Here is a 21,314-nt window from a genome sequence, read left to right on the forward strand (position 1 = left end):
AAACTCATAATTCTACTAGAAAAAAATATATTTTTTGTAATATACACAGTAGGTGAATGCATGTTTCACACTGTATATATTTTCAACTCCAACCTTCACAAATGCAAATAGACTAGGAAGACTGCAATTATTTTCCCTGTGAGTCTAATCTTTGTCTGAAATTATTCTGTTAACCTTTTTGGTACTTCATGGCTTCTTTACTGATCACAAATTCATTACAAAGAGCATTCAACACGATTTTCAATAAATGACTGCATCCTTCTAAAAGAAGAATATCACACTACCCTTCTTGAACTTACCTAAAATAATGCCTGCAGTGATGCATGTTTTTTTGTGTTTTATTTTTCCAGAATGCACTTATTTTTCAGCACAACATACCTCGGTCAGCTGATCTACGCTTCTAACACTTTACAGAGTTTAATCAGAGAATGACAGGCATCCCATATTATTTCCAATTAAGGTTTCCAGTACAATAAGTGGCATCATCTTCAAGGTCATTGAAAAATTGCATGACTCGGCTGTAAAAGACTGTGCAAGGCATTTACAACTTAATGTTTTAATTAGACAACAGGGGGTGTTTCAAAGACACCTTTTGCAAACAGTAATGTGTAAATCCTGCCCAATTGTCAGTTTTAATATATAAAATAAGTATATTTTTTCTCTGTTCACTGAAGTTATTGTTTTTTGTTTGCCTCGATTAAAATAGGTAATCAACACATAAAAATTTCAATTTTCAATTTTATTTCTACCTTACACAAACTGTACAACACAGCACATATTTGTTTATGAAATAGTAAAATTTTAAGGAAACTCCAATGTACAAACTACTTGAAATGAAAAAAAATGCATAACTCTTTATCGTTAAAAAAAATCTAATTTACAATACAGTCTCATATTACTAATGTCGTTCAACACAAAATTCAGTGCACATTACAAAACACATCAAGTACAAACAAGGAAAAAATAATTATTTTTCACAAAACTTCCTGAGCAAACAATGCATGGCATATAAATTAAATATTAACAATACAAATAAATAAGCAGAATTATAAAGTTTTACAATTATCATGGATTTCAAAAAATGTCTGATAAAAGTTTAATTTATTAAAATTACAGTTTAATGAGTTGATTCATTTTGTATAAAATAAAACATCTCTTTGCATTTTAGCAAATGTTCATTCTGTTGGCAGGTTCGTGTAGTTTTTATTAATTGTTAAGTTGGAACTGCACAAAATGTACTGGCCTAGTCATACACAACATGTAGAAAATTTTAAATATACAAACATTAGTTATGCAACCTAGATGGAAAAAGAAGAATAAACTCACAAATGAGTCCCCAGACTTTGGTTAAACTCAAAAACAAAAGGTACAGTATTTCCAACACTTTTGTCTGTTAGAAAATGCTTTTATTAACACTGATACCAAGGGCTCTAGCCTTGAAAAATGTTAAAATTCAGATAATTATTTTTGATTATTGTAAATTACCACGTATCAAAAGTTCTTAAGGAATATAATACATGTTTCTCCAAAACAAAAAGTTATAAAGCAAATAATCAATCGATGAGAGCACAGTCTCCTCACTAGTCTCACCTAGTCGGAACTCCTCTCATGGACATACTGTATTTGAAATGTTCCAGAAAGTTTCTCCTTTATGGTTGATATGCCAACAATGCAGTGAACTTTGCTCTATTATACAGCCTGCTTTTTCTACACACCAGTGATGGAAACTACAAACAAGGTACTAAGTTGTGGGTTGGCACTCTATAAGCATAAGGGTTTATGTCACTGTAAGGCTCATCATCCCACAAATTAGAAACTAACAAATCAAAAGAATGTTTTAAGCAAAATATGACATACATCCCCCAGGTTACAATGCTTTAGTTTTACTGAAGTTTTCTACGCGTTTTAACTTTGGTGAAAAAAACTGAATTATGGTATATCCATTTATTTATTGTAAAACAAAAGAAATTTAATACAGCATATTGATTTTTCCGAGAAAAGAGACCTGAAATTCATTTTCAGCTGCAGTATACCACATGCCATTTCTTTGAATTTGTGAAAGAAAGGTACAAAAATACCTATATTCAAAGGCCAAAGCAAGAACGTTCTTTCAAATTTCCTTTTTTCAGTTTTGATCCTAAAACGTTTTGCTAAAAACAGAAAGGGTTAGATAAATCAAAGTAGGGCAAGTCTGTGCTATATTATCTGAACTGGAATCTCAACAGCATTATGTGCCTCAGGAACATTGAACAGTTGGAAGATCATAGCCTTATTAAAAATCAAATTAAAATGTCTTATTATTGTTTTATTGTTCTAACATGTGAAATAATTAAGTGTATAAACCTGACATGGTGTACCATAAAACAGTAATAATAGTGATACTTCATTTACACATTTACACTTAGGCACATATACACACATTTTAGTGTGTTCACAAAAGGCAGTTCATATCAATATAGTTTAGAAAAAATATTCAAATAAAATTAAGGAACTTTAGAAAAAAGTGGGATATTCTTTGTCACTAGAAATCAGATCCTCAGCATAGACTTAGTTCTGTGGTTGAAAACTGAAATCACTACCTATTAAAAATGACAGAATAAGATCTCCTGGTAAGTGCCAGTCAAATAATTGCTATGCCAACAATAAGCATGTTATTTGACACTACACTTTTAAAAAGTGTGATTTTTAAAAACCTTTACGTTTAGTATTCTTTTTGTACAGTACATAATACTGTTTTAAGTCTGATAAGTGTCTGTGTCAATAAACTAAAGCAATTAATAGAAAATAATTTGGGGTTTTTATCGTAGCCAGAAAGCATAATGTCAAAAGCCATTATTGCTCTGAACAAGTTTGAAAAACATCTATCACTAGAGGGCAGCAGTATACCATGTTTTTGCTCGAGAAGTTCCATGAAATTTGCTGTTTTAAAATAATAAAAAGCCTTATGAATATTAAACGGAAAGCTGTTAAAATGTTCTTTACAATGTGCAGAACGTGCAAGTGCCTCAGACTGCTGCCCACAACATTTCACATGAAATCTGTTAAGTTTCAAAGGTCTGTTAGGTTCTCTTCATTTCCTATTTTATTTTTCTTCAGTAACTTAAATATGGCAGGAATAAATTACAAATTCAATAACCTTATATATTAAGACAATAAATAATTAAATATAAAAATACACATAATTTACAGCAAACTATAAAAAAGAAACTAAGTGCAGGGGGTAAAAATCCACTAAAATAAACATGAAGTGAATTGCTATTAAAGTCCATTACATTTCACGGCTGGTATTGGTATAAATATGCGTTTAGTGCAATGTGTCTGCTGTAAAATGGAACTGCATTTCCAAAAGTCTTCTCATGTTCATGCAACCAAACCAGTCCATCTCACAGAGTCGAGCTGTTCAGCAGCATTGTAGCTTTGATGCATTTCGTGCTGACTAGGGAGTGGGGAGCTTACACATGAATGCCCTTTACAGCCTGTTTGATGTTCTCAAGGAGAGCTTTACATTCAGGAGAATAATCACGCTCTGAATTGTTATACATGTCTGTCAGAGTGTTCACATAGGCTTCAAAATTCTGCTCACTGATTGGCCCCTGCAAAATATTTTAAAAAGGAAGTTCATTTACAGTAGACAAGTCTATTTAAATAAAAAGTGCTCTGCATGGTTCATTAGGAAACTACATTCTGCTTTGTTTTTAAATCAATTCACATTACATTTCTAGAATATGTTACAAATCATAGGGTACTTCACAAAACAAAGCTTGAAAAGGAGCAATTCTGGCAAGGTGGATTTCAGTTACTGGCCAAAGAAAGTGTCTGTATGTTGGATTTCATCATGGATGACACTGGCATTAAGGGTTTATCAGCAGGAGGATCAAGAGCTTGACAACTTAAAGTGGACTTTGTGAATCTTCTGCTTGGGCAGAACTGACTTTTTTCACGTCTAAAATACTGGGATTCATTTTTACGGGAGAAGTTCACAAGTATTTTTTTGCATCTCTTTGGGCTCTCACAGTGTGTCCCCAGTTTCACCAATCCTGTCTCATTCTCAATTCAATGAGAAATGTTACTTTGACACTAAGGGTCAGAAAACAGTCTGTTTTCCAGACGTCTGGGGAAAAAAATAGACAGGTGGCAACCCTGTCTCTGGCTCTTTTCTGCATCTGGCAAAGTGCACAACAGAATGCAAGGGTCAAGAAAGTCAAGACACAAAATGAAGGGCCAGACCATGTGGTCTGTGACTACATCAGAAAGATGTCGTAGTCAACAAAAAGCTCCAGAGAGAGTCAGCGACATTTTAGACCTTAAGTTAGATGACAAGTTGATTTAATCCTTGGAAGAGATCTGATGTAATGTAGTATGTTGGAGTGATAATGGAATTCGGAAAAAGTTAAATTGAATAAATCTCTTTATATAATATCTTTTAATGATGTTAATTTTAGCATCTTTTTATCAGCATTGGCAGAGGTTTCTGTCATTATCATTTGAAGCACAGTACCATTTCTTAACTGATAATAAGACGTACTCAAGATATTGTTGATGGTCTTTGTCAACTTTCTCGGTACAGGCTTTTAGTTCAATGTTATTCAGAATTTGTGATATAATCCTTACAGTTATTTACAGTAAAGTGTTGATAACATAAAGCTGCTAAGAAAACTGTATTTTTCTTGAAAAAACAGCTATAAGAGACATGTTTAACCATATTTCTATTGATGTTCACACATGAGATTTACAGTAATTTGCGGCACTAGTGCTCTGTGTGCTTATTTAATGGTTGAAAACATTATAATAAGCGTTTTTATGCCATACACCATACACTGTATGTGTAGTTACACTTTTCATTAAAATATATATAAATACAAATTTAAAAACTTAAACAGGGAATAAAAATTACTTTTTCTAAGTACAGTACTTAAAGTGTTAAAGGGATACATCACTGAGAAACATTACTTCAACATACAGTATATTACTGATTTGGATTATTCTGCTTTGTCGTTTTTTTTCTTTCAATTCATTAAAACTATGAACTCCAGACACATGTACAGTATGTTTGATGTTTTACCGAATGCTGAGGTAAAACACACGTCAGATATTTCTTCAATTTCTGAAAAAAATCTGGTTTTCCTCATTTTAAATGTAATTTTCTTTGGAAAGACCTCGGTTATTTATATCTGTATATTAAGAGTGGACTATAGAATCTGTTACTAGGATAAAGAGCAGCAGTGGGCTGACCTACCATTTGAGGGAGTTGTATGTCAGTCAGACTGTTGATAAGCGCCTGACTCAAGCGTGCCAACTCCTTCAGCAGGCTGTCATTATGCTGCTCAATCAGCTTGTTTTCTTCTTCAATTGTTTTTAGATTACATTCCATTGATGATATCTGTCATGCAAAAAAGAAAGCATTCAGATGCTTGCTTATAAAACGTCTTCCCCATAGGGCTTCAAAGCCTTCACCGTGTTGACTGCTCTGCTAACCTGAGTCTGGAGTTTCATCATGTCAGCTTCTATTTTCAGGTTGGACTCATTTAACTCCTTGATCTCTTCATCCAGATGTTTCATCTCTTCATCATTTTCTATACCTGTATAGAAAACCCATAAGCATATTACTAATAATTACAGGGAAACTTGCAAAATGGTAGGATTTTTTTCCTTAGCTATTAATGATTGCTACCGTATAAAGAAATTTCAGTTTATCAGGAAAGACAGCATACATCTATTCAATATAGGTGTATATACAGTATAGTGAGAGGCATTCAAAATGCTAGAAATTAGTATTGGAATCATCGGTAACACCTCTCAATCTCTTTTTCTATATAGCACTTTATCAAAAATAACAGTGTATGCAAAATAGCTTGTTTGTCCACCTACAGCATCAATTAAAACTGCGATACATTGAAACATTGATTCCGGCAGATGTTCACAGTTGCCTGTAGGGAAATGGGACCACTCAGCCTACAGCCGTTGACACAGCTCTGCATGAGATGTGACTGACTTCTTGTGGTCTGAAGTGCACTTCCCTTGAGGCTGTCTGATTTGATAAATTATCCAGGTCTGGTTCTGCCATCAGTGATGCTCCAGATGCATGTGCGTCAATAATCATGCCTCCTGTGAGGTCATTTTGATCAGCCTTCTTTCCCATAGCACAGTTCACAAAGGAAAAGGCCTGGGCTGTGATTACTTTATCATTCAAAATCACATGCCACATACTGGGCCAGTCCCACTGCTTTGGACAGGATGGGCCACTTCTATGAAATATAACATTCTGTAATATTTGAGGAAGGCAGTATATATATATACAGCATATGCTGCATACTGTATAAAAACCTGTCATGTTGTTTTTGTCTTCTAAGGAAATTTACATTTTTTAAGGAACTTTATCTTCAAACCACCATTGCTAAATGTATAGAAAGTATGGATATGATCTTTTCATATCACAATGCTAATGAAGATGGAACCACCTCAAAACACTTCTAATTCTGTTTTAAGGGCATTCTGCTAAATAGCTGTTTGTAAAATTAATATTCTTTCCTACTCATATCATGATGTTAAAACACAACATGTGGTCTTATACAGCTAGTCTTACCACTGCTTGCTTTGAGTTTAATTGTCATCATCTCCTCCCCTGAAAGCTTTTTCTTGATTGACTGAGCATTCAGAGGGCACCCTGACAAGCTGAACAAAAAAAGTACAAAAATTAAAACATTATCAAAGGACAGTTATAACCAACATTAACATATTTATATGAATTAGGTGATGGTTGAGATCTAAAAGGAGATCTAAAGGAATGATGTACGAATATGTAACAATTTCTTGCAAGATTTTGTAATATTAATAAATGACTTTGAGTCCAGTGACTGATACATAACATATAACATGGCTTGGGGTGTATAGATTAATGTATGAACATTTTTCCTTTTCATAGGCAGCAGACAAATGAAAGGAATCAGTGCCTTACCTCCTGTGAGTGACAAAGACATTATTAGCATGACCCAATCCATTACATCCTGGCAGAGGACAATGTGGCAGCTCCTGTTTGCTGACTTTCCAGGAGAATGGAGTTCCATTAATAGAGCTGTCCTTCTGTCTCTTGGCAGCTATAGGGCAGCTTCCTGCACTGCGGTGGGATGTATATTTGCCCGATATGTGACCTTGGCCGTCACAGCCTATTACTGGACATCTAGAGAAAAACAAGGAAAAGTGTTGCGTATGTGTGCCAACGTTCTATAATACCAGTTCATAGCTCAGTAGTCATTATTGGATAAAACAGAAGCACATCACAAATTATTGATATCGTGGCTAATGTACAAAGTGCTAATTTAATGATAATCACAGTTGTTGAAATTCTAAAGGGTGTGCTTTATAAAAAAAATAGACATGCGATGCACGGTGGGCAGATTTTGAAATATGTGTTATTAAACCAAACAAACAAAGGTGCAAGCAAACAAAAGAGGACAGAGATTCCCAGCGGCTGTGCTACGCTTGGTGTTTAACTTGGAGTGCAAGTGATTCATACAATGTGAGAACTGCTCATTTCAATTTTAAGAAAAGCACTAAATATTTTGCATCTATTGGGTATTCCCAGTATATTGAAAGCCATGACTTAGTTTTCAATAACTACTCCAGCTGGGAAGACAAGTTACGATTCTTCAAATTCTTCAAATGTGTAAAAAATGTGTATTGCACAGATGCACATACACAGACATTCAAGATATAAAATATAACTTGATTTTATTTCAAAAAACATATTTGTAAGTAATTCAATTTAAAAGCTTCTAGAGTTCTACACAAAGCCTGCTCATTTTGTAATCCATATTATACTTTAAAGTGTAGCACTTTTTATTTTTAATAAATTAAAAAACTTAATAAACTTCTGTGTTAGAGAATTAAAGTTGGAAATACTGTGTCCACGGCCTTAACCTATCTTCCTATCACATATTATATATGCAGTATGTGATTCTGCCTTTCCATTAGGTAGAAGCAGAAAGGTACTACTGTATCAGAAAGAAAGCAAGAAGGCTGCCACAAAGAAATGGGTCTGGAATGAGCCGTTGGTGAGAAGTCATTGTTTTTGATTTACTACGGGCCTTTATTTGTTATCAATACATTTAATAAGTCAGTGACACACACCTTGATGAGTACATTACTGATATTTGCTTTGCTCAGCCAACTGTAATGATAAATCAAACACGCAGTATCTATGCAGTCCATTGTGTCACCTGGCACACAATTGCACTCGTTGGATTTAATTTAATGGATAGGACTGAAGGGCAGGTGATAGAAGCTTTCGCAAATTCATCTAGTAAAAATCAAACAAAGGAAACATACATTTGGAGTCTCTGTTGGAGACTAAGGTAAACTTTACTATAACAGAAATTTCACTCCTGGCCTGTTCTTTTCTTAGTTTTTTACTTTGATTCTTCATCATGAATTGTACTGGGCCACGAAGAGAAGGTTGTTCAGTGTAGGTGCTGTTTATGACTGTTGGGCTCAATGCTATTGTCTGATGACATGACCAACTGCAGAATAAATCAGAATTAAGAGGATTGCATGTAAACACTATCATAAGCCTAAATGTGCAACAGTTACTAATATATTATATCCCAAACCCAAGGACAATTTTCTATCCTCCTGCCTTAATGTGTATTAGATCCATTCCAAATTAATTCATAAGCTCATGACCTGGCATTTATAATTAAAATGAGAAATAAAGTAAGCCATTCCAGATTTAAAAGTAAAGGAGGATACACTTATCATCATTTTAATTTGTATAGGATTCAATTGTATTAGTGCTGAAAGAGCAATGTTTTATAGTATGTATACTGTAGGTACATCTGGTATTCGACATACTTGAACCAAACTACATCAGCTTTCATATCTTGAAATAAAACACTATTGCAATCTATAGACTTACAGACCTGATCAGTTCTATACAACAGGTTGTTTTCATTATATTTTGCAGAAAATTACACAAATGTTAAATCCTAAAAATTCCAAACAAAAATATTCCAAATATCTAAAACCAGACTGCAGAATTTAGTTTAAATATATTTGTCAATCAGAATTTTCGTTTTTCTGTAAGTTGGGATATTGAAACCACTGAGGTTCCATCTTTCCATATCTGTCTATGGTGCTAGATTAGTTACAGATTATTGCAGCATTTACTGTATATATTGCTCTATCTGCAGTTTTGCAGTCTGATCGCATGGTGGAACTATGTGGTTACAGTGCTATACCCTCAACAAAATACTTTTTCAGTCACAGGATTCAAATTCATGAGACCAAAACCATCTGTGTTCATTAGATGAGTTGATGAATCTGCAAGATGAGCAAGCAGACTTTATTAAGGATAAAATATACTTCAAATTTATAAAGTACCGTAGGTTTAATTTTAAGAATTGAAACTCTTCTTCATCAACTATTAGTTACTACACAATTTGGCTAAGCAAAGACTGTATATTGGTCAATCCATGTTTTCCAGTTTGTAAAAGGGCATGCTGTCCAGGCCTTAAATGAGTGATTACGCAATGTGTTTACATGCAAGAAATTTGCAGAACACATCTAATAAGTATTTAGAATAATGGGCTGTCAGGCAAGTAGAATTTAATATTCTGCTTTTATTTATGAAAGACTTGCAGGTAGAATTAACTAGAGGGATGCCCTCTTTGAGCATGTGTCATTGAACACTGCTGATATCAGCTGGAAAATAGATGACCAGGTGCTGCAATAACATTCACATTTAATGCAGGAGATGCCACACATATGTACTGTATGCGATGCAAATCAGAAAATTGCCAAGTGCATTTACTTTACCCAATTCTCAAAATTGTCAGATACAGTATTTTTTTCACCATTGTTAAGAAGTTCCTGTTCAAGTTACTTCAGATACTACTATGCAGCATTTTAGACAATATTTGAAAACTTCTTAGTGCAATGAGCAATCATAATTATCTACAAGATTTTATCAACCTCATTGTTTTTAATGAAATAGCAAAAAGCAATAAACCCAAACTTTAAGACTCTGGATACCCAAATATGTATAGTGAAAGCTTATATTTAACATGATTTTACACTTCATTCCAAATTTACTAATGCAGACATCACTATGCATTCCTCTCTATAATTTCAGGCCCCCAGAATTGTCTGAAGTTTCCATTGGAATTAAATCAAAACATTGTTCCACTTGCAAATGGCAAATTCCAAACATGAAACCTGATGTATGTTTACAAATAGTTTTGCAAATAGGTCATGGCTTTTGATTTGGATATATGCAAAGAGGCCAAAGTGCTGATTTAATCAAAGTCTTAGTCTGCTTTGCTTATCACAGGAGCCTATTCCAGAAAGTAATGGGGACAAGGCAGGATACACCCTGGATGGGATACCCATCCATTTCAGGGCACACAGACACATACACTTGCAACAGTGCCACTTCTCCCACAAGCCAATTAACCTACCAGTATGTTTTGGGATTGTGGGAGGAAACTGCTGCACCCAGAGGAAACCCACGCAAACTCCACATGGATAGCATCCCTTGTCCAGAATTGATTCCAGGAGCCCACTGCTGTGAGGCAGCAATACTAACCCCTGTGTCACTGTGCCACCCCCATTTATATTATAATTTACATTATAATTTCACTTTATTGTTCATCTATTTCCATTCCTCACCTGAATTGCTTTGGGATTTAAAAGCATTTTACTGGGTTTCTAATGTTCACCCAACCCCCCCCCCCCAGTATCACTGGTACATTCTGAGAAATTAAATAATGAATTGTATATTGCTACTTGATTTATAACGTTTTTCAGCTCTAAACTGTATTCCCAACCCACAAACAAAAACAGTTTTTTTTATCCACACTTAATTTCCAAAGTAAATGTTATGCGTAAGTTTAATATACCCCTGTTTCTAAAATGACTGTGTAGCTATATAAATGAAAATTGTATTATTATGTTGCTGATCAATTAACTAATGTTTTAAGATTTTTTTTAATAACAGAATGGGCTTTTAAGCCCCAAAAGAAGATAATCTGATGGACCATATAAAGAACAACAGAGAGATAAGAATGTATTATGATAGGGAAATCTAAGTTATAAGTGTAAAAAATAGGAGTAACACAAGTATATCGTTAATAATGCAAACTTACTTAATTTCTTGCTCTTCCTTCTCATCCTTGTTTGGTGTAAGCTTCAGTCCTCCCTTCCTGGCTCGTGGACAACCCGATAGGCTGAAAGAGATTAAAAAAAGTGAAGCTGCTGCCTGGAAAAATGGTGCAGAAATGGATTTATCTAGAGTAACAGCACTAATTCCAGCCAAGTTAGGCTGAAGGCAGGAGTATCACTGCTGTGACTATGAAGAGGACCAAACTTTTGGCCAGATCTGAGGTGTTACCGCAGCTGTTTAAAATGCTAAAATGCCACCCATTCTTATGTTTCTGAACAGATTGGGTGATTGTAACATCACATGCAAAAGAGCATCTTAGTATCAGCTATACATGAAGAGAACTAATCAGAAAGGACGTGTAAAATTATTCATTTTTTCTTCTCTTTCTGATTATTGCTGAAAATGGTACCCTAATGATAAAAAAGTAAATTCTACATAGGCACACCAGATAAAGCAAAACAAAAATCTGAATCAAGAAAAGAAAATGCTTTGAACTGTAGAAAGCATATTAATGTTGTTTTTAGAATTTATATTGCCTTATTTTGTATTATCATGTTCACTATCAGCTTGCTTATTCAGTACAAAAGAATCAAATCTAAGTTACTTTGCTCAATTTAGTTGATGCACATGCTATACCTACACACATCACTGTATCAACTCACTTTTATCACGTTCACTTTCGGCAAGCTTACTGCAATACTATGGCTTCAATTGATTATGTTACAACCAACTTACAACTTCAGAATATGTCCCTTTCCCTTGGAGAGGAGTGCCACTAATGGGGATGTGGGTTGGGTGAGGGTAAGTGTTACAAAAATTAAATTAAAAACTGATGAAAAGGAATGTGTCCCTTTCTGAAGTGGTACACTATTTACCTTCTGTGTGAGGCATAGTTTCCAGTCACGTGGCCTGATCCATCACATCCAGGTGTTGGGCACCTAAGAGATTACACTGTGATTAATGATATTCACAGAAATTTGAAGAATGAAGTAAGGATCTACACTTCTTTAAAACAAATATATTTTTCCCTAAATTCAATTAGATTTTTTTGAAAGGTCAAAATAAACCTCTTTTATTTTTTCTAGTCAGTATCAATGCAATTGTTGGACAGTTAAGGTTTTCAACCAGACTCTTGCAGGATTATGCAGGTTCTGTGCAGTGTCCCCAGAGACACTAGTAGTGTATAACATCTATATTTTTTATGTTGGATCATTCCTTACAGTTTGTCTGTTATTTTCATTTCTACCTTCATTTATGCATGTAACAATCCAATTTAAATTATTGTAAATTTCACTGTGTTTTGATGTTTAAATTAATTATTCATGTCACGTATTGGGACACATTTCTTGGAATGGTGTACGTAAATAAAGAAAGTATTAAACTGTTTGTGTAAAAATGTACTTGTCAAAAAGGCCTGTCTGAATAATAATAAAGTAATTTCTAAGACATGGCCAAGCGAAAATAGAAAACGTAACTTTAAAAAATAAAGTGAAGTGAAATATCATAGTCATAATACTAAGTCATATTATTGCTGTGGAGTTCTGTACCTTTTTGTTTAAAAAATTGAGATGGTGTGTAAAAAACTAAATCATGTTGTTAAAACTTAAGAAAACTTACAGTGTCCTCCTTAAATCTTTTTTGATGGGTAGCTGTCACCATGGGTAGCATGGTATTGATGCCATCAAGTGTAATAATCACAATACTAGTGGTACAGCATTTTAAATATATATTCCCTTTCCACATTTCCAAAATATATAGGCAAGTAACCCTGACTTGATGAAAAATGAAACAATGATCCAGTTCATTACTAATGAACCAATTTTGTGCTTTTACCTTAATCTTCTTATCTGATGTTATGTTTGCACTGAGTATGTGCAAGAAACCACACAGATGCATACAAAATATTACACAACATCAACCTCACCCTTGGTGGCCAAAGCCGGCTTGAAAACAAGGTGAACCATACCCGTTTGATATTTTATTAATCGCCATGTGTGATAATGTGATAATATCAAATAAGTACATATACTGGATCATGCAATGTTAGAATGCAATACCTGTTTAGACAACATTTATTCAGCTTTCTCTGTAATCTGATTAAATAACTTTACATTCAGAGCACTAAACTCAACACACTTCCAAATGTGTCAGTGACGGTACATACTTGAGTTCCTGAGAATTGGCAGCCATTAGGGATTTGAGAGTCTTGTCAGCAAGCGGGCACCCAGAAACACTACAGAAATACAACACCACAAATTAATCAATGTCCCCTATTTTAACTATATTGAAATATTAGAAATGGGAGTTACTAAAATATCAACTCAGTTCAATTTGTAGTATTTGCCACTTACTAAATGTCACATATTTTTAAAAATCCTAAATACATTCACTCTGCTTTGTTTTATACTTCAGCTGTATCAACTCTATTATAATCTCTATACCCAATATTACACCTTTACATTCTGAAGCTTTCCTACTCTGAATGGATTCCAGCACTAAAAGATATCAGCTTTTTTCATCTTGAACAGCGAAATCAATGAGAGGATCCAATTCCAGCAATCAGAATCTTCAAATAAACTTTGCAAAAACTTCTTCAGAATCAGCAGTGTAACACAAACCAGAAAACACAAATAGAAACTACGGGTGCAGTGCTTTTACAACTGAGAACAGCTGACATTTCTTTCCACAAAAGCTGGTGGGAATCATATTGCTGAAGTTGATATACTTGGCCTCTTTCAGGAGACAGCTGAAGTACAGTAGATCCTCAGATAATTTATTAACTAGCACCCAAACAGGCTAGATAGATCAAATGCCCTCCTCTCCTCCTCTCAACTTTCTGTTGTTATTACTATATTTTTTAGTGTTTGCCAGTACAGCTGATGATATTGAAGGAAATAAAGGTAATTAGGAAGCAGCATGGAGTAGTGATTTGACTCTCCAAACTCCATGGAGGACCATGTCTGGGAAAGACGCTGCTGTTGTACCTTTGTGCAAGGTAATTTTTGTATCTAGTAATTGTATCCCATAAAAACAAGCTAATCCAGTAAATGATCTGTTGTATAAACTGGTCCCCAAGTCATAATAAATGAGAAAGTGCTCTCGGTTGAGTTACATGAAAAAGGATTAAAAAATGAATAAAAAATAATTTCATGGATTTAGGATTTCTGTTGTCAAGCAAACAGAAGCTTTTTCAGGGCCTCCAAAATTATAAATACCTTCGATGTGAAGCATAATTTCCTGTCACATGGCCACTTCCATCACATCCTGGAGTTGGACAGCTATAAAGGAGACACAATACATTTCAGCTTCCAACAATAATACTTAAGAATAATTTTTATATAATCACCTTTTTATCGTGAGGACCAATTCTAAGCAATTATTCATGATAAAACAACGTAAAATATATATAGTATCTAAAATGTAATGGAATCTGAAAATTAAGAAATAATTTTGTCTAATCATTTTAAAATTTAACTCAATAGTAGAGTATAATGTTTTATATTTTCATTTATCCTGTACATTAAATCTGTTGACTTTCTTGTGATTCATTTCAGTTCATCTTTTAGCTGTGGTAAACTGCAAACATTATAAAAAATCAGTTAGCATTTATACAACCTTTGGATTCGTAATAATTAATTATAGTGACTTTGTAACAACAAAAAAGACAGAGTACATTCCTTAAATTGTTACAGAGGTTAGTACAGCAAGAAGTGTTTAGTAGAAGAAATGAACTTTAGGAGAGTGTCTACAATCTGCAGCAACAGGCAAGGTCCTTTTAAACTTTAGTTAAAAAAATCTAAAGGTTTAATTTTCATACTACAAGTACTCAGTCCCAGATTATAAAATATGAATCTGAGTATTTCTACGGAGCTCAAAAAATGCAAACACATGCACAGTCTAACTACAAAAAAGGAGACTTGTAAGCTCAAATGAAGATGTATATATACGTATAAACTCACATTTACACAGATACAATTCTCCTCCAAATGAACCTGCAGATACATCAGTCACAGCAATGAATAAATATGTCTTATAGTATGTTGTACATTTGTACACTCTTCTCTGTTCACCATTTTTTCTTCACTAAGACATATATGCTGCATATTTGCTTAGCTACAGTGTTTCTCCTTATGTACACAAGCTTGTTTTTCTTTACTATCTCTGTCAAACCTGGATCCTCCCTTAAGCTCCGACCAAAGCATGCAAGATCCTTTCACTGACCTGTAGTTTGGAAACCTATAGGGACAACCTGCGCAGTTGTCAAGTTAGTACACCCTTTTGCTTTCATTTTAACAGCATGGTTTTCCAAATCCTTTAACAAAGCAACTGTTTTTCATTATAAGCATGCCAAAGAGGACAACACTCATTAAGTTTTGAAGAACATTTTCAAGTCTGTATTGTGGACAAGTTTCACTTTAGCACATCTGTGAGGCTTCTTCTTCCATACCTCATCAGCTCTTTTTTATTGTCCCTGGAGAACACTTTGGTCTTGGGACTTGGAATAGTAACATCACCAGGGTATTTTCTTTCCTCTTGGACTTCATTTTCAACTTCATCTTTCTGAAAACACCAAGATGAATTCGCTTTCAGAAGAGCTCAAACAGTATTCTTTCATTAAACCGTCATACTGCGCATTGAGAGGCTGCCCATTTACGCAAGTAAATCTGTAAGCTGACAATTCAGAGTGGGTGAGAACAGATTCAGCAGTAAAGCTTTTTTCATCCCCCCATTTCCAAAGTACATATAGAGCTGGTGATACACAGCAGCCATTATGCACAAGGAAGCCCAGCTACACAGAACATCAGGAAGAGATCAAGGAATTATGTCACTAACTGAATCAAGAGGGAGCTTTAGGCAATCTGCTGTATATTGTTCAAAAAACAAAGTGGAATTCACTACTTTACAAAGAGTGATATTGAATACTTAATAATAATCTTTAATAAGAAGCATGGACCACAGTTTAGCATCTCATTCAAAGGACAGTACCTCCTACAGCACAGTGTCTCTAGTTCTACAATTTAAAGCAGCAACTCAGTTTTCCTTAGATATCTCTCAATCCATTACTGACCAGGACCCACCTTGCACAGTTTCTGAGATCTTATGACCTCAGACTAAAAAGTGGGAATGCTACAGTTTGATGTGCTTACTGTAAACCATGCATTGATTAAAACTAAATTCTATGTGGATTTACTTTAAAAAGTAGAAATCTGTTAAAAAGCACCAGATGCTAGGGTAAATGTAAAGGAGTGCAACAACATGTTGTGTTTATTTGGGTGTAAAATATGACTCACTCCAATTATAAATTATTTTCTAAGATACAAACTTCACTTTAAATTGATAAGAGCAATTAAACTGTGATTTTCCAAGTGCAACGAAAATCATGACAATGTATCTCTCAATGATTTGATATTTATCGTTTTAAGGGTGATTTTCCCCATTATTTAATAGTGCGATTGATATTTGATGTAATTGTAATAGTGAAATTGTTTACCTAATTGTTGTTTCAACATACTGTAGAAGTCATTACATAACGTTCTGTATAAAGTACTATATATTGTTCAAGCTTTGAGTTTTACAAGATAAAAATATTTCACAAGCTCAAAAATACAAACAATATATTAAGACAAATCTTACATTGATGTGGTAGGAAATTATTATTGAATATTACATTTTATGGAAAAAAAATCATAACACTGTGGTATAATGGGAAAGTGAGATATTTCTTTTTTAACCCTTTCTCTAGCACAAATAATTAAAAAAGAGGTAGATTTGGATAACTTAGATAAGCGCTTATAATATACAGTACTATGAGAACAATGACTTTGAACTGCTTGACAACCCAAGTTTATACAAATCTCTTCTTTCTTTGCAAATTATATTTCTCATGAAAATTATGCAACTGAGCAAAAAATAAATTATAAGACCCACTGCAATACTTCAGGAAAAGTACTGTTTTTAAAACTAAAGTAGACTTGATTTGATAATTGTGTGCATGTACAATACATTCAAATAAAACATGTAAAACATGCATCATTGTTCATTACCTCTTTGTCTCTTATTATGTGTGCTTTGCTGTAATTAAGAGGAGTATCCCATCCTTCCTGCTCACATAGTGCCTGGTAAAACGCAGGGGTGACCCGGATGCTGCCAGACTTCGATGGTGAAGACTCAGGTGTAGGCAGAGCTATTCCCAAAGGCACCACAGGTGGAGCTTTTACCCTGTCACGATTCTTTTTCATGCTCAGGTCCAGTGTGCCGTTTTCGTCCACTTCAATAAGTACATCCTATGTACAGCATAATTACACGGTTACAGCTACAAAAAAATCACTCTAAAGAATGTACACTATATGATTTGGTAATCTACATTTAAATGTTCAGGTGGGTAGCTGCGTCAGCATGCGTAGGCTGCAAAGGAACAAGTAAAAGGTTTATTCCATGCTGGAAAGAGAAGAAAGAAAACACAACGTTTCGGGTGTGCCACACCTGAAGAAGGCTGAAGAAGGCTCCGCGGCTGAAACGATGTGTTTTCTTTCTTCTCTTTTCAGCATGGAATAAACCTATTACTTGTTCCTTTACATTAAAATGTGCCATGGGTCTGGTAACAAGAAACTGTAAAAATAATTATCCTTTTTTTTTAATTCGGTAAAAGAGCAGTTTCATACAACTGCCCAAGTTCACAATTACCACTGTAAGATCTTCTATACAGATGTTAATTAAAACTGAAGGCAGACTGCTAAATGCAAAATGCATTTACAAAGCTACTGAATTTAACAATGCCATTTTGACAGAACTGCATGAAGCACAGATTGATGGGATTCTATTTACTAGCAACACCTGTGTTACCAGTATTCTAAGACAGAACTAATACAGCTTCTGTTTTGTGGTTCATGTTCTGATACCATCACCTTTTCAATTCAATTATTGCATGCAACATTAATTTCATCATAGGAGGACATTTTACTGCTGCCCCCAACCAAAAATATAAACACTGACAGGATTAGACTGTCAGATTTGCACAGAAAAAATAAATAAATGTGTACTATATCTGCTTACTTTTTATGTGGATATAACTGTGCTTTAGTGACTATCTCTTTTCATTGAAAAGACAGTAATGCACAGTTATCACCACAGTATAATAAGGCCTGGATTGAAGCAGAACTTGGATCCTCTACCACAACTGACAAGTCTGATATTTAATAGTGGGTTTTCATTATGTAAGCAAGAAGCTCCCAGTTAAACAAAAAGCCATCAGCATGTACCAGGTTCTCATACTGCAGCTGGCAAAAGAGGTAAAGTTTTGATTACTTCCAGCCATAAATCACGGGCATGACTAAACTCAGGGTGGCCTAGATGGAAAACAACCATGTGGTTGGTAATAAATATTGGTCTGTGTGAAAATGTCTTCGTCGGAGTTAGTTTTGCAACTGTTATTAATAATAGACAAGGCTCAACCAAAATAATGTCGTAAGTAGGCTAACACATCCCGTATAAACAGTATCATGATTAACTGGCGGTATATATTTCAGTGTACTACTTCTGTTTAACTAAACTCACTTTCACTATTGCTTGATTTCCTTACACTTGTTGTCCATATGATATTTAAGTATTAAAGTGGTCCAGCACACCACAGGGAGTCAGAAAACAAATTGCTAAGAAACTGATAAATACATAATCCCATACCTTAAATTCAGAATCACAAGGTCTTATCTCGCTACACTTATTCTTTCTGGGAATCCTTAAAGTCATGGGGTTAACTCTGCAAACCCCCAAACCAAAATGTGCTCAAGCATTCTTCTTTCAATGGGTTTTCTCTGAACGTCTCTAAAACAACCGCACTGTTGTACTGGAGTTGATGAATCGATCAATCGATCTATTTTATTCAAAATTTTTCGAAATAATCCTTTAATTAAAATTGTAATCATTTCCATATCCATTTCCAATTAAATAATAATACTATGGAATATTCCTCTGGTTGAAAAATAAACAACAGTATCCGTAAATCTGGAATATTTTTACAACAGCTTTTCCATCAAATTGAGATGTTATTTAGCCACCTACAGACCAATGAATTTTCCAAACAAATTTGGTATTGATATTTAAAGTATTCCATTGTTATGAAAAGTTGTTCAATGTACAGTACGTAAATGGACATTTCAATAATGAATCTGAGAATGATGCAGAATAGATTTATTTATTCAGTTTTCATTAAAATAAATGGTTTTCTAATGGTGCTTCAATATTCAACACATAATATTATGTATTTAATCCTTAAGATAAAGAGAAATTAGTATATTGCAGTTAAAAATCACCTCCTTATATACTGTACCATAAATAAACTCAGTTTATGAAAAAAGCCTTTATATTAGAATCATACTGTTGTGTTAAAATACACAGGTTGAATATTTTGTGAGACTACCCCCTCAAAATCCTTAATACATCTCCATTTAAATGTAAATTCTTGCACCATGATCCCTAAAGTGGTTATCTCCATTTGAGAAGGGAAATGGTTATTCCATACAGTCAATAATTCCAAGTTTTACTTCTCTTTCTTCCAAATGACCTGGCTCTCTGAAGTGCGCTACAAATATTTTATATTCATAAAGGCATTTTGATTCAAAGCAGGGCATGTGACAAATATGCAAACACTGTTTTATTCATTTGCTTATTTGCACCCCAGACAGAGCCACATGCTCAGCTCATTAAAAAGTATGAATTTAAATTGGGCTCTTCATATTGTAGGTGTGCATTGCAAAATCATAAACTGATCCAAATCATGTGTAGAACAGCTCTAAAAATCTCAAGTGACAGTTCAATTATATTTATCCTCTACTTTGGTGGTATTATCAATTGACATTAGTTGTTGACATTACTCATTTTGTAAGTTTAGATCTGGTTTGAAGAACCATTCAAGTCTTCCAAGTCTAGCCAACCCAGGTGCAGCATGAAGATGCTTTATAACACATGTAAGATTTGTTCTATATTGTTATGTAGGGACAAATTGCAGATTTAGAGGAAGCACCAAAGGGAGTTTAAAAAGGGTTAAACTTTTAAACTGATGCATATTTGATGGAAAGTGGGAGATTTTCAATTTGTGTGAATAAAAGAGCTCAGCTTATGAATCCTTCTGCTGATTGGTTTAATCCACTGAAATAGTTTTATAGGCCATCTGATGGAGATGGGCAGTAAAGGCTGATCTGACACAGCTTATCCTGGATAATATCTTACTAACCAGAATATCTTCTACCATCTGCATCATACCAGACAGAGGCATTATTTAAAGTTTTTTTTTTTACAATAAAAGTATTAACCATATGCAATGCATGCTTGAAAAAAATACGGTCTAATTGCAATGGAAAAAGAAATGCAAATGCCAACGTTGTATTTTTTTCTTTTGATGTAATTACTATTTTCCATTAAAGCTTTATGGACAAACCTCTTTGTTTTTCTTTCACTAGAGGCACAGTTGTCTGTGCCAGGATCCGTTGTTTGATGCTTAGTTTTTGTGCACAAATCAGGGCTGCTTTAAAATGGCTGCCCTCAAATACCTTTCCAAGCAGATTGGTTTGATTACCTTTGTGGACAGGGCCTGGGGCCTGGCAGAAACTCCATTGGCGGTCCCTCTGTATCTGGTAGACAGGTTAAGAATGGCGGCAGCCGCAGCAGCTGCATGAGCCTCGTCGCTATCAGGGTTGTAGCTGTAGGTGCTTGAATTACAGGGGCTTTGTCCTTGGGGAACAGTCATCCGACTGCTGGATGTCAGGGGACTGGCATACTGCAGGGAAGCTGTAACAAGGGCAGACACAAAGCCAAGTGAAAAAATGCTTCAACGTGTAGAACTGTCTGAGAGACTAACGCTGGCTCTGTGCGGTCACAATGGTTCTTTGGTCATGTTTCATGAAAAAATAACACCAAAACGTATACCCCTCCTCTGATATACAGTATATTGATAGTGTGACAGAGACACTGATTAATATAAGGAATTACTTTTTTAAAAGCTAGCTCCAAATTTGTTATGCTTTTCGAAGCAAGGGCAAGCAATCAGTAAAAAAGTGAAATCAGAAATACACCAATTTTTACAAATGTGTCATTATTTTATGATTGCAGTAATACACAGATCTGGAAATACATTGTGCTGCAACACTCTTAAGAATAATCTGTG

General features: G+C 34.5%; 1 protein-coding gene across 5 annotated transcripts in view; it reads right to left on the reverse strand.

Moving 5' to 3' along the window:
* Positions 1 to 751: 751 nt before the first annotated feature.
* Positions 752 to 21,314, reverse strand: part of st18 (ST18 C2H2C-type zinc finger transcription factor) — a 135,051-nt gene continuing 114,488 nt past the window's right edge. For all 5 annotated transcript variants that reach the window (XM_015353792.2, XM_015353794.2, XM_015353797.2 and 2 more), the window contains 12 exons: positions 20,727 to 20,938; positions 17,200 to 17,439; positions 15,603 to 15,715; positions 14,371 to 14,433; positions 13,320 to 13,388; positions 12,031 to 12,093; positions 11,139 to 11,219; positions 6,956 to 7,177; positions 6,584 to 6,672; positions 5,476 to 5,579; positions 5,237 to 5,380; positions 752 to 3,593 (listed from right to left, as the gene is read on the reverse strand). In XM_015353792.2, the coding sequence (XP_015209278.1) occupies positions 3,453 to 3,593; positions 5,237 to 5,380; positions 5,476 to 5,579; positions 6,584 to 6,672; positions 6,956 to 7,177; positions 11,139 to 11,219; positions 12,031 to 12,093; positions 13,320 to 13,388; positions 14,371 to 14,433; positions 15,603 to 15,715; positions 17,200 to 17,439; positions 20,727 to 20,938 (1,541 nt within the window). In that variant the 3' untranslated portion in view covers positions 752 to 3,452. The remainder of the gene's footprint in view (positions 3,594 to 5,236; positions 5,381 to 5,475; positions 5,580 to 6,583; positions 6,673 to 6,955; positions 7,178 to 11,138; positions 11,220 to 12,030; positions 12,094 to 13,319; positions 13,389 to 14,370; positions 14,434 to 15,602; positions 15,716 to 17,199; positions 17,440 to 20,726; positions 20,939 to 21,314) is intronic.

Source organism: Lepisosteus oculatus, chromosome 6 (assembly GCF_040954835.1).
Source record: "Lepisosteus oculatus isolate fLepOcu1 chromosome 6, fLepOcu1.hap2, whole genome shotgun sequence".
NCBI lineage: Eukaryota > Metazoa > Chordata > Actinopteri > Semionotiformes > Lepisosteidae > Lepisosteus > Lepisosteus oculatus.